General features: G+C 39.9%; 1 protein-coding gene across 4 annotated transcripts in view; it reads right to left on the bottom strand.

The window, feature by feature from the left end:
* The window catches only part of LOC125483753, a 48,756-nt gene that overhangs the window by 14,026 nt on the left and 18,837 nt on the right, over positions 1–15,893 (bottom strand). For all 4 annotated transcript variants that reach the window (XM_048600354.1, XM_048600355.1, XM_048600353.1 and 1 more), the window contains 2 exons: positions 2,306–2,336; positions 1,041–1,121 (listed from right to left, as the gene is read on the bottom strand). In XM_048600354.1, the coding sequence (XP_048456311.1) occupies positions 1,041–1,121; positions 2,306–2,318 (94 nt within the window). In that variant the 5' untranslated portion in view covers positions 2,319–2,336. The remainder of the gene's footprint in view (positions 1–1,040; positions 1,122–2,305; positions 2,337–15,893) is intronic.

The raw sequence follows: 15,893 nt of genomic DNA, 5'->3' as shown, positions 1-15,893 counted from the left end.
ATAGTCATGAAAGATTGACAAATTCAGATGCCAATGTCTGTGGATGAGGTATGCATGCAACTGGTGCCCACAGATCATGCCGTGAAGTGGTGTTTCACACTGAGCAACATGGAGGCTCCCCACAGCCAACAGTGAGCCAAAATCGTCAGGTACCTACTCTGACCTCCACGTCGAGAATTTTCCATATCTAACTTGTTTGATGCACTTGGTAAAATAGGAAGCTGAATATTATTGAGGTGTCTAGCAAACTATAATCCCCCCTAATTGGCAACTCACTGCTGCCTAGTGAGAAACTCACCACACCGCTCGGCAAAGCCACAGAAAATGCAGCAAGATGTTCCCGACATGAGAAAGGCTTTGTTAGATTTCTCATTCAATTCTGCCAAAAATCTCACCATAGCCCAAGTTGCTCAGATCCCTATAATATTCCACCCCGTGCTTTTAATTAGGTTGGAGCCCAGGACAAAGAGAGAATTCTGCAGTCATGAGGTGACATACGTTTACATATCAATGAGGGTGAGATAGAAATATAATCTGGCAACCCTGCAAAAATGGCAATAACTGGAAGAGACCAGATGTAAGTTTGAGAATCAGTTTGGAGTTAAAAAATCAAGGTGAGGGTGTATATTACAGCATTTATGAAGAATATACAGTTTGGATGTACTTGATGCCGAGCAGACAGTCAGATTAAGTATTAGGAACCAAGGGTAGTGTCAAAGTGATAAACGTAGATGCTGTTGGCTGGCTCATTCTCATGGATGCTGTCACTGAAGCATAACATGCAGATCAGATAGGAATGAATACAAATTATTGCACTTTTATCACAGCAATAAAATGAAAGAAATATTTCACTTTACTGATTACAAATTCAATTAATGTAATAGAGCGCAAAAAATGTTATCTTTATTTGGTTTATCAGTTAGAATTAAGTAAAGTGCCTTTCATTAAAGTCCAAAGACACACTAAAAGGGAACAGCCTCCTCTTCAGGCACACTGTTAGTGGCATTGCTTAGCTGTAGCAGTAAAGATAGCCCAGTTACCTGTTTTGTCAATCATTTTCCATTCGGAAGTCAAGAATTCAAAGTTTCTGGTAATAACTGGATTTTTAATACAAATATTTCCTAATGTAGAGAAGAAAACACAAAAATTGAGAATTAACCCAGATCACTCCTTCCACAAATCATCTAAGATGCAATTACTGGAGTCTGCCCAACCCACTGAATTTCCTGAAGATTGTTTCTGAAGAGTTTCTCCTTGTTCTTTTTTCTTACTTAATTCTTTCAGGGGATGTGAATATCGCTGGCAAGGCTAGTGTTCGTTACATTTTGATTCCTCTTGAACTGAGTGGCTCATTAGGCCATTTTCAAGGGCAGTGAACAGTCGAACACATTGCTATCTGTCTGGAGACTCATATAGTCCAGATGTTACAAGGACGACAGAATTCCTTCCCCACAAAACATTAATAAATCAGATAGGTTTTCTTTAAAGCAATAAATGACAATAGTTTCATCGTGACCAATATTAAAACTAGATTTCAATTTCAGATGTGTCTCCTCTCCACCTATCTTCTCCTCTATCCACCTCCCCCTCTCTCCCTATTTATTTCAGAACCCCCTTCCCCTCCCCCATTTCTGAAGAAGGGTCTAGGCCCGAAACGTCAGCCTTCCTGCTCCTCTGATGCTGCTTGGCCTGCTGTGTTCATCCAGCTCTATACCTTGTTATCTCAGATGTGTTAATTGAATTTAACTTCCACTAATTAGTGTGGTGGGATTTGAACCCACATTTCCTGTGCATTGGCACACTAATAGTCCAACAACATTCATACAACACAATCATCTTCACCACAGTACCCAAGTTAGTTATTTTTAAAGCTTCTCCCCAACAAAACAAGTCCAACTCAGAAGTTTACATTGTAGCTTAGAATCAAAATCACGTTAAGAGACTTGTTATCCTCTGCTGAACATGTTCTTTAGAAGGTAGGATGCCCAAAAATGCACACAAATTCCAAATGAAGTATCGCAAACAATCTTTGCAAAGCTAGAATAACTTGCTTTGAGTTGTAAGGTAAATATTGTGAAGCTACACTTCAAAATTTATCCTGCAGTCAAATGGCTTTGGGCTGAATCCCAGTGCTTCATTACTTTGGTTGGTACAACTGAAATTGACTTGTTACTCTCAGTGAACAACTATAAACAATTCCCAAATCTAATTTAGCTGCTTTTGCTGGATGCAGAACATAAATAATTCTTTTGTTTAGCTTTTTTCACAGATGCTGTCAGATGTTTTAAAGTGAAGAAACACATACCGCTACATTGCATTCCAAAGCAAGTTGTGACCTAGAAAACAAACAGAATTTAAGAAGGAAATAAGACATTGGCTCAATTGTATGTTGTACAGAATTACTCTCAAAGAACCACAAGAACAACAATAATGATAAAACTTAGTGATAACATGAATGTTATTAAAAATAGGTTCACTGGAATATGCATTTGTCCAAGCCTATACACTATTTATAAATAAGGAAACTTTACCTATTATTTAATTCTCACAATATCAAACACCACAGAAAATTAACACCTCAGTATGTTATGACCATTGGACTCCTCATAATATTTCAGCTCATTGAGATGCTGAAAACCTGTCTTTTTAGGATCATTATAATGATGGTGAGATGCCAAAGTTGCTTGATTACCATTACCATATATGTTATTTTGTATATATCCACACATACTCTGGTGCGTACTTACACATTAAAAGCATTTTAAATCAAAATTTAGGCAATTTTTAGATATTTGTAACAAAATAAAACAGTATGATGAGCAATTTTTCCATAAATTGAGAACTCACCCACTCCCCACCATTTTCCCCAGTCTGACTTTCCATAGCTTTGTCTCCACTTTTGCATCCAATGCATACCCTCTATGCTTCTCTTCACACTGGCTTAGAAAGCTACACATGAGTATTTGGGAGAGAGAGCACATCCTGAGTGAGACATTGCTTGAGTGTGTGTGTGTGTTTTTAGGAATTTGAAGCACGTTGTGAATTCAGTACAGAGAATTTTTGCTTTTTTTGGCTCATAGTTTGTAAAGTCTTTTTAACAGAATAAATTGAAGCCCAAGATTGGATGCCCAGCACAAAAAAAAATGTGACATTGCAGGAAATTAAGTTCATTGACAGCCATAACCAATCAATCAACTGAAAATTGCTTTCAGATTAAAGGTAAATAGAATCATTTTACAGATTAAAGAAACTAAGAACCAGTCAGAAATTTTAAAGAAAACAAATTAGGCAGTAAGCTGATTGAATGTCAATGATCTACCTTTAGACATTAATCCCAAGTAGCACTTACGTAAAGTGTAAAATTACTAAAAGATTAACTGAAAATTAACTGAAACACAGCAAGGATAAGCAACAGTTAGAGACTAAGAAAAGGAAACTTAACATAACAAACTTTTTTTTCTGATTAAGTATTTAGAAAATTTATCTAGAATAAGCAAGTTTAATTATCATTCATGGCAGATGAGGGCAATTGAGTGGAATGCAGGATCAGTCACATTTGTGAAGTCATGGATCTAAGATAACCACATGTGCAGGAGGAGCTCCCAACTGCAGAACCCTAAGCTCAATGCTTCAGCTGGAGACACTGGGTGTCACATCCACGAGGCTGAGGGTTATGGGGATAACAAGGAGAGCTGGTCGCACTGCAGCTTGAAGGACTCGTGGAAAGAAGGGAATGGGTAGCCAGCAGGCAGTGAAAAAGAATCAGGCAGGTAGTGCAGGAGTTCCCTGGAGTCCTGCTTACAAATTGGCTTTCCTTTTGGATATTGATGAGGGTGCCAATTCCTCAAGGCAGTGCATACAGAGCCAAGCTTCTGGTACTGCAAGAGGCCTGACTGTACAGAGGGAGGAGGAAGAAGAAAGCAAGAGCGATTGTAATAGGGGATTCATTAGTTAGGGAACAGACAGACATTTTTGCAATCACTGATGTGACTCCAGAATGGTGTGTTGCTGCGCTGGTGCCAGGGTAAAGGATGTCACTGAGCAGCTGCAGGGCATCATGAAGGGGAGGTTGATAAGACAGATGTTGTGGTACACTTTGGTCCTTTAGGAGTTGACCAGCTTGGTCAGTAGTGATGCTGCTGAGCCACTCTTGGAGGTAGACATTGAAGTCACCCACCCAGAATATGTCTGGGCCCTGCACATTCTATGAATGACAGGACATTGGAACAAAATCAGAATGAGCCAGAGAAACTCAATAAGTTTGGCAGCATCTGTAAAGGGAAAAACAGAGTTAACATTTCAAGTCCAGTGACCCTTTTTAGATTCAAAATGAGAACAGAGATGGGAATATGTTATTGGACTCCCCTAGCAAATACATCCTGACCATGTCTTACCCCAAGATCTGGGGAAAATTGCCTTTGCAGCCCAGTCATTGAGTGTCTTGAACCAACTTTGAGTCGATGATCTAACTTGGCCAGTTTCTGAGATTCCTACCATCACAGAAGACATTCTTCAGCTAATCCCATTCATTCCATGTGATATCCGAAAGCAACTGCGTGCACGGAGAAGAACAAAGGCAATGGATTTAACATTTAGCTGAAGAATCTGAGCTGGCCATGCCTCTATCTAAGATGTTAGTACAACTACAACATTCTGACAATGTAGCAAACTCTCCAGATGCGTCCAGTCCAAAACAGCCAATTACTGTTCCTTCAACCTACTTTCAATCATCAGTGGAGTGATAGAGGGGATCCTTGACAGTACTTACACAGCACTATTTACTCATGATCTGTTTGGGTTCCATTGGGACCACCCAGCTCCAGACTTCATTCATGTTCCAAAGATGGATAAAAGAGGTAAATTCCTGAGGTGATATGTAAAAGGCTACCCTTTACTTCAAAGCATTGTTTCATTGAGCATTGCATCAAGAAGCCCCTGTAAATTTGAAGTCATTGGAAATCAGAGGAAATCTCTCTGCTGCCTGGAGTCATACTTAGCACAAAGTGTTGTTGCTGGAGGAAAATTATCCTTGTCTCGGGACATGACTGCAGAACATCCATGGGCAAGTGTTCTATGTCCAACCATTTTCAGTTACTCCATCAATGACTTTCCCTGATGATAAAGTCAGATTCAGGGATGTTCACTGATAATTGCAACTGTTCAGATAATGAAACATTGTGTGCACAAATACAGCTAGATCAGGACATTAATCAGGCATGGGCTGATAAATAGCAATGAGCATTTGTGAAATACAAGTGTCAATCAATTATTATCGCCAATCTTCTTTGACATACAACATTACAACTGCTGAAGGAATGCACTTAAGAGAAGATGGTGTTGTAGCTGTAATGGCACTGATCAGTAATCTGGGGCTATGGGTCCAAACCCAACCTCTTCTGTCAGCTCATACTGAGGCTCCCTTGATCTCTGTTGGTTAAATATACATTAGGTTATTTAAAAAATAATGGAATTGAAAACGCATCTCAGTCATGGTGACCACACAATTGTCATTCATTATTATAAACACCCATCTAGTTTACTGATGTCCGTTAGGGAAGGGAATTTGTTATCCTTACCTGGTCTGAACTAGATGTGATTCCAAAGACATGGCAAGATTTGCTCTTAACTGTTCTCATAGAGTAATTAGGGATGGACAGCAAATACTGACTTTATCACTGACACCCACATCCCATAAAAGAACAAAGAGAAAGAATCTCACCCCAGCATTCTGAAGGCGACCATTGACCAGTAAATTGATTGGACTAGTCATATAAATGCCCTGGCTACTAAAGCGGGTCAGAGGCTGTGAATCTGTTGGTGATTAAATTGCTTCCTGACTTTCAAGAACTGTCCACCATCAACAAGAACAGGTCAGGAGTGTGATAGAACATTTTTCCATTACTCAGGTGATCTGTACAGCTCCAACAACATTCAAGAAGTTCAAAACCATTCATAAAGCAGCATGCTTGATTAGCACCATCTTAAACATTCAGTCTCTCCAGCAGCTCCAGTATATGCTATCCACAAGGCACACCACAACAATTTGCCAAGAACTTTCTGAAAACACTTTACAAACCTGCAACTCTGTCATCTATAAGGACAAGGGGCAGTTTTGGCAAGAGAAAAAAATATCCACTTGCAAATTTTCCATCCTGATTTGGGAATATATTACCATCATCACTGTTGTGTAAGAAAACTGAAACTCCCTAAAATTACAGTGTCTACCCACATCACATAGACTTCAGTGGTTCAGGTAAGGCCCTGAGCAGTGATGTGGAACAGAGGGGCCTGGGTGTACAAGTACAAAGCTCATTGAAAGCAGCGTTACAGGGTGGTGAAGAAGGCATTTATCATACTGGCCTTCGTCGGTCAAGGCATTGAGTATAGGAGTTGGAATGTTATGTTACAGTTGTATAAGTCATTGGTGAGGCCACACTTGGAGTATTGTGTACAGTTCTGGTCGCTCTGTTATAGGAAAGACATAGTTAAACTGGAAAGTGCCCAAAGAAGACTTACGAGGATGTTACCAGGACTAGTAGGCCTGAATTATAGGGAGAGGTTGGCCAAGATAGGACTTTATTCCTAGGAATTAGGAGAATGAGGGATGACCTTATTGAGGTGTATAAAATCATGAGGGGCATAGACAGGATGAATGCATATAGACTTTTTACCAGAGATAGGGAATTGAAAACTAGAGGGCATAGGTTTAAGGTGAGAAGAGATAGATTTAAGAAAGACCTGAGGGGGCAACTTCTTCATACAGAGAGTAGTGTTTATATGGAATGAGCTGCCGGAGAAAGTGGTTAAAGCAGGTACAACAGCAACATTTAAAAAACATTTGGGTAGGTACATGAATGAGAAACTTTTCGAGGGATAGGGACCAAATGTGTGCAGTTGGAACTAGCTGAGAGGGCAGCATGGACCAGTTTGGGCTGAAGGGCCTGTTTCCATGCTGCATTACTCTGTGACTCTATGAGTCTAAGAAGGCAGCTCACCACAAACATTTCAATAGTAAATAGGGATAAATGATAAATATTGATCTTGCCAACAAATCATACATCCTATGAACGAACCAAAAAAAAAGTCAATATATATTGTAAAGCTATTGTACAATTTTGTCAGGAGATATGTAAAAGAGAGTACAAAGCAATTTGCATCCCTACAGGCTATGGAATGACAATGGTGATAGAAAGGGCAGGCAGAGAATTGTAGCTACATTGTTGTTCCCAATTTCGAATCCAGGCTTACTTCTTTGCTGGGAGTGCAGTTACCCTTTACACTGGGATTTATAGGAACTTCAGTAATGGTTTTACACATGCTGGCAATTGCTACTGTTTGTAGTCAATAATTTGATGACAGTATGTACCAGTGGCACAGAGGGCTTACAGCTGAACCTCGCAAATTGCATGCTGGCTACAATAAACTGCTAAAACTATTCAACACATTTCAAATAAACAAGGCAATTTTCTTCAAATCTTAATGAGAAGCTGCAGATATTCCTATCACTGAAAGATGGGCTATAATTCATTTGAAAAAAATTTATACCAAATTAGTACAGGCCACCGATAGAAAACATTACGAATAAATAAACACCCAGCCTAATGTTTCCTGTTATGAGGAAGAATGTCAAATCTCTTTATGAGAGTGATTGGTTTATATTTACAGCACTAGATGAATTATTTAAACTGGCAGCATATTCAACATGACTATTGATGATTATTGAAAAGCAATCTGAAAAATCATTTTGCATCTGAAAGCAAACTGTTAGCAACTCTGTAAATAATTCTCCTTAGTGAAGCCATTTCACTAAACTTAAAGAACAAGCTTGATCCTCCTTGTCTTTAGAATCAATTAAGTTTAAAGATGTATAACTACTTCAGAGGCTGACATTTCACATTACATGTGAAACTAACAGTTGTTCCCATAGAAATGTTTAACATTCCTTCAGTGAGTTTCTTCGTGTAGATACTTAAAATAAAGAAGTTTAGGGTGGCACTGAACATTATAGACAGATAAGCACATTAAATACTTACATGGGAATTGCAGCAGGCAGAAATTACGCAGCAAGCAGAAAACAAACATGTTTAATGATGTAAGATAACATTATAAGATCGGGTTCTGAAGGTGTTAATGTTTATGTTACATTAGTTCCACCCATCCTAGTGATTGCACACACAGTTTGTGGGTGAAGGCGTTGAGCTCTACTCTAGCTTTCAGAGGTAGCAGATGGATCTGTACCTGTTCTCTAAGGTCGTAGTAATTATGCCTGACCAAATGTAAAAGTATAAATTTCTGTAATGCAATGAACCTTTCAGTCATCTTAGATCAGTGGTTCTTCTATAGACACTCTATAGTAACTTTTACCATTATTCATTAGTAGGCTCAGACAAAGCAAAGACAAAAGGTAATTGGTGAAAGTGGCCAGAATTGGTGACAACCCTTGCCCTGCACCACACACTGGTAAATGTGGCAAATACCACACGTTGCCAGAAGTGATCATCCAGTAAACTACCACATGAAGTTAGTTCCCGATATAATTCTGATAAGGATCAAGACCCACAATGATTGCATAAAGCAATTTAAAAAGCTTTAGTAGTTGAAATCAAGTAAATTGGTTTACAGATACACAGCAATGCTCCTTCTATAAACCTAAAATTGAATTTTATTGCCAATTATTTAGGTGTTAGTTTATCTTCCTCACTATAATCTATAAAGATTCCAAAAAACTATTTCCTAATGTTATTAAGTATAACTTGGTAAAGTACTAGATAGCAAGATTTGATTATTGTGATGCAAGCAGAAATGTGAAAGATGAAGTTCAATGCTGGGAGATTTGAAGTAATGCATTTTGAGAGGTCTAGCATAAAATGACAGTGTATCATAAATGTCATGATTTGGAACAATGAACATGAGCAGAGAGATCTAGTTGTCATCTACAAACTTTTTAAATAAGACAGGTTGAATTAATGAGATGGTTTAAAAAAAAAGTAAAAGCTGCAAATGTTGGCAATCTGAATAAACTTGGAAAATGCTGTAAATACGTGGTTGGTCAGGCAGTATCTGTGTACAGAGTAACAGAGTTAACCTTTTATTGATAACACTTATATCAGAACTGAATAAAGGTATAAAATATAGAAAATAAAGAGGTCAGGCTATAATTGTTATAAATCACTCACTATGCATTAGCTGGAACAGTTCTGGAAACCATCCTTCAGGAAATATGTAAAGGCCTCGGACATGGTATAGAGAAGGTCAATAAGGAAGCTACCTGTAATGAGGGATTTCAATTTTGATGAGAAACTAGAAAAGGTATGTACAGAGAAACTCAATAAAAGTTCTAATAAAGACTTTCAAACAGGATGCAAGGTTTGGATAGAGTTGATATCCCCTTTGGTTAGTATGTCAATAACAAGGGGTCATAAATTGAAATCATTGACAAAAGATCTTATGGGGAAACGAAGAGCCGCTTTCTCACTCAGTGGCTGTTTGGAAGTTGAAGCATGGTATTGAGTGTCACATCTGCTAACGTCCAGGGCATGTTACCTCACATGATCACTTGTTACTCAACTCACTATCTACGCAAGCGAGATGTTGTCTAAGTTAGTCAGCAAATCCCACGGTGGGTGTGAGCCGGTGGGTCTCGCCACTGGTTGGGCTTTCCAGAGTCGAAAGTCTGGCACCATATTTAAATTCCAGCTGGACACCACTTCAGATGTTGTAGGTCCAGAACTTACCGTCAGCCTGTGGTGTCTGCCCCTAGAAGCTCAGAGATGTCTCAAGACGTCCAACCTGGCTCCTAGCTTCACTAAAGCTGCCCTCCAAATGTTGCTGTACGGAATCACTGGCTGAAGAGACACCCGCGCGTGGGAGATGATGGCTGAGTGATATTGTTGCTGGATTAATAATCCAGATACCTGGGGGATGCTCCAGAGTCATATGGTCATATGAACAAGAAACAAGAACAAGCCCTTCAGCACTTTGACCCTGCTCTGCTATTCAATAGCTGATTCATGGCTGATCTGATTTTAACCTCAACTTTACATTCCTGTATATCCCTGATAATCTTACATTCTCTTAGTGATCAAAAACCTCTCTATTTATGTGTTAAAAATATTCAAAGATTCTGAAATCACTGCCTTTCAAGGAAGGGAATTCCAAAGATTCAAAATCTTCTGAGGGAAAACACTGTTTCCTCATCTCTGTCTTAAATGAGCAACCATTTATTGTTAAATTGTTAACCCTAATTCTAGACATGCCACAAGTGGAAACTTGCTTTCCACATCTATCCAGTCAAGTCCCCTCAGGATTTTATATGTTTCAATTAAGTCACCTCTGACTCCTCTAAACTCCAGAGGATACAGGTCCAGCCTGTCTAGCCTGTCCTCACAATACAATCTGCCCATTCCAGCTATTAGTCTAATAAACCTTCTCTGAACTGCTTCCAACACATTAAAATCCTTCAGTAAGTGTGGTGACCAGTACTGTCAAAAGTACTCCAGATATGGTATCACATTGCCCTGTAAAATTGAAGCATAACCTCACTACTTTTACATTCAATTCCCCTCACAATAAAACAAAACATTTTATTAGCTTACCTGATTACGTGCTCTATTTGCACACTAACCTTCTGTAATTGGCGCACTAGGACTCCAAGATATCTCTGTATCTCAGACCACTGCAACCTCTCACCATGTAGATGTGTTTCTTTTCATTCTTTCTGCCAGAGTGGAAAATTCACACTTTCCCACAATATACTCCATTTGCCACAACTTTGCCCACTCACTTAATCTATCTCTCTATCATAAAATTTAGTTACCATACTTTGGTCCCTTCATCCAAATCATTTTATAACTTGTAAAGAGTTGAGGCTCCAGTGTGGGTCCCTGTGACACACTGCTCATGACATCTTGCCAACTTGAAAAAGACCCATTTATACCTATTTCTGCATCCTGTTAGCTAGTCAAACTTCTCCCATGATAACATCGTGAGCTTTTATTTTCCATAATGATCTTTGATATGGCATCTTATCAAATGCCTTCTGAGAATCTAAATTCTATATATCCACCAGTTCCCTCTTAGCCACGAGTTACTTATTTAAAGAAGACTAATAAATTAATTAAACATGATTTTCCTTTGTTAAAACCATGTTGGCTCTGCATGATTACTTTGAACTTATCCTAGTGCCCTGCTATAACTTCTTTAATAATAGCTTCTGATGATCTTTCTTCGACAGATGTTGAGTTAACTAGCCTGTTTTCTGCCTCCCTTCCTTTTGAATAAAATAGTTGCATTAGCTGTTTTCCAATCCAAAGGAACCTTCCATAAATCTAATGAGTTTTGGAAAATTTAAACCAACACACCAAACATGTCACTTGCTATTTCTTTTACGACTATAGGATGAAATGCATCAGGGCCTTGGGACTTGTCAGCTCACAGTTCTAACAATTTGCTCAATGCCACTTCCTTGTTAATTGCAAATTTATTCAATTCAATTCCAATTCCTAATGTATTGCTATTTCTGGGACATTATTTGTATCCTTGTTGGTGAAGGCCAATGCAATATATGTGTTCAATTTATCTGCCATCTCTTTATCATCCATTTCTAATTCCCCAGACTCATTTTATTTACAATCAACACTTACTTTGTGAATTCTTCTCTTTTTTTTAAGTACTTAAGAAACTTTTCCTATCTGTGTTTAAGTTGTTGGCTAATTTTCTATTGTAGTTAGCTAATTTTCACATCCTATTAATCTTTTGCTACTTCTTTGTTGTATTTATTATGTTCTGTCCAATCTTCTGATTAGCCACCAATCCTTGCACAATAACATGTCTTTTCTTTGTGGTTAATACTATCTTTTAGTTAACCATAGACTGCAGGTCTGTCCTATTTTTAAAAAATTTGTTGGAAAGTATCTATTCTGCACTTTCTGGAATATCCCCTTAAATATCTGCCATTGCTTCTGTATTGATCTATCCCTAAATCTAAATTGCCAGTTCACTTTCTCTGGTGACCCAGGTTCAACTCCCACCAGGGCAGACAATGGAACTCGAATTCAATGAAAATCTGGATTTTGTCACTGGCAATCACTCACTAATGAACATGATTGTCCACCCAGGAAATTCTGTATCATTGGTCATGAGTTCTATAGGTTCTTGTGTGGCTGATGGACCCGATCCTAGAGCTGCATCTTTAAACACACATTTGGCAGGTGTTTCCAGAAGGTGGACCTAATCCCTGGCATTGAGTTAGCATTCCTTTCTCCAGTCCCTTTAATCTATTTCCTCTTGCCAGCTGATGGTCTTGAAAAATAGCCTCCCTTCATAAGGAGTTTCATCCAAGTCACTTCCTTCTGAATGATGGTCTCCCATGTATTGACATCTATGTTACATTTCTTGAGGGAAGGCTTCAGGTAGCCTTTGAAGCACTTCCTTTGTCCTCCTCTCATTCAAGTGCCATCCTTGAGCTGAGCAAAGAATATTTGCTTTGGTAGTCAAGAGTCTTGAATGTTGCTGGAGCAGCACCCATCCAGACAAGTGGGGAATATTCCATCACATTCCTGACTTGAGCCTTGGGGTGTCAGGAGGTGATTTACTTGTTGCAGTATTCCTAGCCTCTGGCCTGCTCTTGTAGCAACTGTGGTTATGTTGAGTTTCTGGTTAATGGTAACCCTCCTCCCCAAGGATGTTGACAGTGGGGTATTTGGTAATGGTAATACCATTAAATTTCAAGAGTCACTGATTAGATTGTTTCTATAGGAGAGTGTCACGCCTGGCATTTGTGTGGCACAAATGTTACTTTACACTTCTCAGCCCAAGCCTAGATATTGTCCAGATCTTGATGCATTTGAAAATGGACTGCTTCAGTATCTAAGGGCTGTGATTATGAGGGAGGGAAGGTCATTGATGAAGTAGCTGAAGATGGTTGGCATGGGACACTATTCCGAAGAACTCCTGCAGAGATGTCTTGGAGCTGAGATAACTGATCTCCAATAACCACAACCATCTTCCTATGTGCCAGGTATGACTCTAAACAGTGCAGAGTGACCCCTGGTACCCAGTGATTACAGTTTTGTTAGGGCTCCTTGATGCCACACTCAGTTGAATGTGGCCTTGAAGTCAAGGGATGTCACTCTTACCTCACCTCTGGAAGTCAGCTCTTTTGACCATGTTTGAACGTTGGCTAAATGAGTAAAGAAGCCGAGAGACCCTAGTGGAACCCAAACTAGGCATCACTGAGCAGGTTATTGCTGATCAGGTGCTGCTTGATAGCACTGTTGATGACACCTTTCCATCACTTTACTGACAATCTAGAATGGACTGATGGGGCGGTAATTAGCTAGTTTGGATTTCTCCTGCTTTGTGTGTACAGGACATACCTCGACAATTTGCCACATTGTTGGGTAGAAGCCAGTGTTGTTACTGTACTGGAAGAGCTTGGTTAGGGGAGTGGCAAGTTCTGGAGCACAATTACTTTGTAAGAAAGTTGTTAGGGTCCACTGCCTTTGCAGTACCCAATGCCTCCAACCGTTTCTTGACATTAGTGGAGGAGGCTGAGACGGATCACCGATTAGGCACTTCTGGCTGAAGATTGCTGCGAATGCTTCAGCCTTATCTTTTGCACTGATGTGTTGGGCTTTTCCAGCATTGAGGATGGGGATATTTGTGGAGTTGCCTCCTCCAATGAATTGCTTAACTGTTCACCACCATTGATGACTGGATGTGGCAGGACTGCAGAGATTAGATCTGACCTGTTGATTGTGGGATGGCATTTTTTTATTCCCTTGTAGGATGTGGGCTTTCCTGACTGGTCAGCATTTATTGCCCCTCCCTAGCTGCCCTTAAACTGAGTGGCTTGCTAAGACATTTCTGAAGGCAGTTGAGAATCAACTACATTGCTGTTGGTCTGGAGACCAGGTGAGGATGGAAGATTTCCTACACTCTAGGGTATTAGTGAGTCAGATGGATTTTTCTGACAATTGTAATGGTTTCATGGTCATCAGCAAATTCTTAATTTGGATTTTTCTTTTTAATTGAATTCAAATTCCACCATCTGTCGTGGCAAGATTTGAACCTGGATCCCCAGAACACTGGCTGAGTTCCTGGATTAATAATCTGGCGACAATACCACTAAACTATCGCTTCCCTACTGATGTGGAGAATCCATCTCAAACAGTGTTGATAGGTCTTGAGGTAACATTCAAGTTTCAGAGGCTTATAGAAGAGTCAGAAGAATGACTACCTTATAAACAAAGGAACTTGGTATGGCCACAAATGTCACTGTCATTGAATACTCTCATCCTTAAGTGTCTAAAAGGCGATGCTTGTAAATAGGATTTGGTTTTGAATCTCTGCATCAATGTCATCCTTAGATGAGAGATAGCTTCCCAGGTCAGGGAAATGCTCCAGGTTTGGGAGAATTTCTCCATTGATTTTAATGGAAGAATCATCTGGAACTTGACTTGGGTAGGTTGCTGAAGGATTTGAGTCTTCTTGAGGTTGAGGCTGAGTCCAATTCTTCTGTACGCTTCAGCAAAGACATTACTCAAGACATGAAACTTTGCTACTGAGAGAGCAGAGATTACATTGTCATCTCCGTCCTGAAGTGCCTCAAAAGACGTTGCTGTTGTTTTTTACTTGGATTTCAACCAGTTGAAGTTGAAAAGTTTTCCCTCATTGATAACTGTATCATGGTTCAGGAGTTCTTTGAAGCATTCTTTCCTTCAGAGCTGAGAGTTTCTCTTTATTTTTCTAAAGCATTCTATCCTTATGCCTCACTGGTTTGAGACCAAGGTTGTTGGGTCCGTATATTGCTTTGGTGACACTGAATAAAACCCAGGTGTCATTCTTTGAACCATAGCATATCAATGGATAACAAGGTGTAGAGCTGGATGAACACAGTAGGCCAAACAGCATCAGAGGAGCAGGAAAGCTGATGTTTCGGGTCCGGACCCGATGTTGCTTGGCCTGCTGTGTTCATCCAGCTCTACACCTTGTTATCTCAGATTCTCCAGCATCGGCAGTTCCTACCATCTCAGCATATCTATGGATATGTTTCTTAATCTAAACTGCTAGTTCACTTTCCCTAGCGTCCCAGGTTCAAATCCCAACATGGCAGATGGTGAAATTTTAATTCAGCAAAAATTTGGAATTAAAAGTTCAATGATGACCATGAAACTATTGTCACTTGTCAGAAAAAATCCATCTGGTTCACTAATGTCCTTGAAGGAAAGAAACTTGTATCTATACCTGATCTGGCTTACATGTGACTGAAGACTCATTGCAATATGGTTGACTCTTAACTGCCCTCTGAAATGGTTTAGCAAGCCATTCTGTTGTTTCATGACATCAGGACACATATGGACAAGGAAACCTCCTGCTGATTACCATGTACTGCCCTCTCTCAGCTGATGAATCAAATTATCTTTGTGTTGAACAGCGCTTAAAGGAAAAACAAAGGATGGCAAGGGCACAAAATGTACTCAGGGTGTGATACTTCAATGTCTATCATCAAGAGAGCGCAGAGCAAATTCTGACTGACATTTACGTGACAATGTGAAAGATTGCCCAGGTATGTCCCCTACACAAGGGGGCGGCACGGTGGTTCAGTGGTTAGCACTGCTGCCTCACAGCGCCAAGGACCCGGGTTCGATTCCGCCCTCAGGTGACTGTCTGTGTGGAGTTTGCACATTCTCCCCGTTTCTGCGTGGGTTTCCTCTGCATGCTCCAGTTTCCTCCCACAGTCCAAAGATGTGCAGGTTAGGTGGATTGGCCAGGTTCAGGGATGTGTAGATTAGTTGGGTTATAGGGGGATGGGTCTGGGTGGGATGCTCTGAGGGTTGGTGTGGACTTGTTGGGCCGAAGGGCCTGTTTCCACACTGTAGGGATTCTATGAG

Source organism: Rhincodon typus, chromosome 8, assembly GCF_021869965.1.
Source record: "Rhincodon typus isolate 14 chromosome 8, sRhiTyp1.1, whole genome shotgun sequence".
In the NCBI taxonomy this organism is placed as follows: domain Eukaryota; kingdom Metazoa; phylum Chordata; class Chondrichthyes; order Orectolobiformes; family Rhincodontidae; genus Rhincodon; species Rhincodon typus.
The sequence above is the reverse complement of the archived record's forward strand: the minus strand, read 5'-3'. Positions and strand labels throughout refer to the sequence as shown.